The sequence below is a fragment of the Aplysia californica genome, unplaced genomic scaffold, assembly GCF_000002075.1.
Source record: "Aplysia californica isolate F4 #8 unplaced genomic scaffold, AplCal3.0 scaffold00886, whole genome shotgun sequence".
Lineage (NCBI taxonomy): Eukaryota > Metazoa > Mollusca > Gastropoda > Aplysiida > Aplysiidae > Aplysia > Aplysia californica.
The window spans coordinates 145,067-147,168 of NW_004798156.1; the positions used below are offsets into that span (position 1 = coordinate 145,067).

Consider the following 2,102-nt stretch of genomic DNA (forward strand, 5'->3'; position numbering starts at 1 on the left):
AACCTCTTGATGTTATTCCATGTCTTCCCACTTTTCTGTACATCAATTTCTGTGATTCTTCTCCGGGTTCTATGCGGTCTTCCTCTTGATCTTTCACCCTGTGTATTCCAATCCAATACTTTCTTTGTTATGCAGCTGCCTGACTTTCTGAGAGTATGTCCAATCCATCGCCACCGCCTTCTTCCTACCTCATCTCTGACTGGGATCTGTCTTGTTTTCCTTAACACTTCCTCGTCTGTAAACCTGTCTGTCCATATGATCCTCAGTAACTTTTATAGACACCTGTTGAAGAAAACCTGGATCCTAAAGAGAAGCACATCGACACAATGATGGTCGTTTAGTGCTTGGAAAAAGTAAGACTCACACAAACAGAAACAACACAGGGAGAGTAGAGAAGTAGGACCTACCAGTTGGGCCCTCCAACCACCCGCCCCATTTTTTCCTCGTATCAAACATCCAACCCGGATAAAAGAAAGAGCAACGTAATATTTTTTTAAACGGGATTTCAGTTACTTTTGAACAGTGCTTGTTTCCAATTATTACTAATTTATATGAGTTGAAAGTACGACTACTAGTGGTACCCTCCAACCACCCACATTAAACAGTACTCCCAGTTATCTTTGTGACAAATAGCTTCACATACCATGCCTAAGTCTCCAAATTGTTTAGAAAACGCTGAAAAGAGTAAACCTCCCTCCCCCTTGTTTTTCCTCAAAATTAATAAATGAATAAAAACTACCTTTGCGTGACATCAATACAGAGCCACATCACTGAAAAAAAGGTTGCAATTTCAGATAGCAACCCCCCTCCTATAAGAGATAAAGAAAATACAATTAAAATAGATCTTACGTAATAAATAAATGAATAGATGAATACAAAGGTTGCAGGAAGTGATAAAGTATGATTTGAAAAGACTACCAGACTACCAAAAAGCCCTGTCAGAATAGAATTGCTAGCCGTGAAGGGCAAAAGCTCATACTGAATGGATTGACAGATTAAGGGAAGCAGACTCCCCCCCCCCCCGGCCACAATTCACGATAACAATATTCTGTAAATGTACCTGGTCATCTTCTCATAAACTGTTGAGACCGATTAACTACCCAGTCCAACTTTTTTATCTAGACAAAATGTTGGATGGAGCCAAAGTTATATAGTACTGAAGTTCGTGGCAGGGATGTCCTCCACGTAAGCGAACGGGGGACGCTAAACCTCATGGGCAAGACATGCGCAGTTCAACAGACGGGTGAGTACTTTTGGAGACTCACATGGAGGCGTTTCGGCGGTCTTAGGAGGAAATCAACAAGCTTGCACTGAAATATGGGGGCTGGATGGTGTTTAATTAGTATACTAGAGCTCGAGGGGAGCCGGGTGGGGGCTCAGATTGTTCTTGTAAATGGGGTCACGCCGGCCATGCCGATGGGGGTAAGAAGGCCCCCATGTCAGATTCGTGTGATGTCGCTGCTGCGAGCTCTTGTATTAAAGGATATATCACCTCTCTTTATGGTGATAATAAAAGAACTCTTTGAGCTAACATGATCACGTTTCGTATATTGTTCCCAGCATGCCATTGCAGAAGTGCCTCCTTCCGGAGGCCTGTGTGCTGCTAGCTCTGATGACCCTGACCTTGGCCTTGGATTGCTCCTATGACGTCGACTGTCCCACAGGCCAGTGCTGCGGACTTGATCGCAACAGGAGGTAGGCGGCCGGTGTTATTAAGATAAGATAAGATAAGATAAGATAAGATAAGATAAGATAAGATAAGATAAGATAAGATAAGATAAGATAAGATAAGATAATACTTTACTATCCCAGAGGGAAATTTATTTTTGGCTCTACAGGACCGTAAAAACACAGGCAGGTATACATAAGAAATTAAAATTATATATTACTCTCGTTAAAATTCAATATGAAAAGAGAAGTAAAGCTGACAAGATGTACATATCACATCAGATGCATCATTGAAAGCATGCAGGAATTTAATTACAAAACCTTTGGAGATATATAGATACATACTCTAAATAGCAATACACATCTATGCTTATTCTGGCAATAGCTTTCACGCCCCCACCCCCACCCTCACCCCCACCCTCACCTACACCCTC

At 41.9% G+C, this 2,102-nt stretch overlaps 1 protein-coding gene across 1 annotated transcript in view; it reads left to right on the forward strand.

Moving 5' to 3' along the window:
• Positions 1-1,560: 1,560 nt before the first annotated feature.
• Positions 1,561-2,102, forward strand: part of LOC101860374 — a gene marked incomplete at its 5' end in the record, with an annotated part of 14,332 nt that continues 13,790 nt past the window's right edge. The window contains 1 exon segment of the mRNA XM_005110406.3: positions 1,561-1,695. Coding sequence (XP_005110463.2) covers positions 1,562-1,695 — 134 coding nt within the window.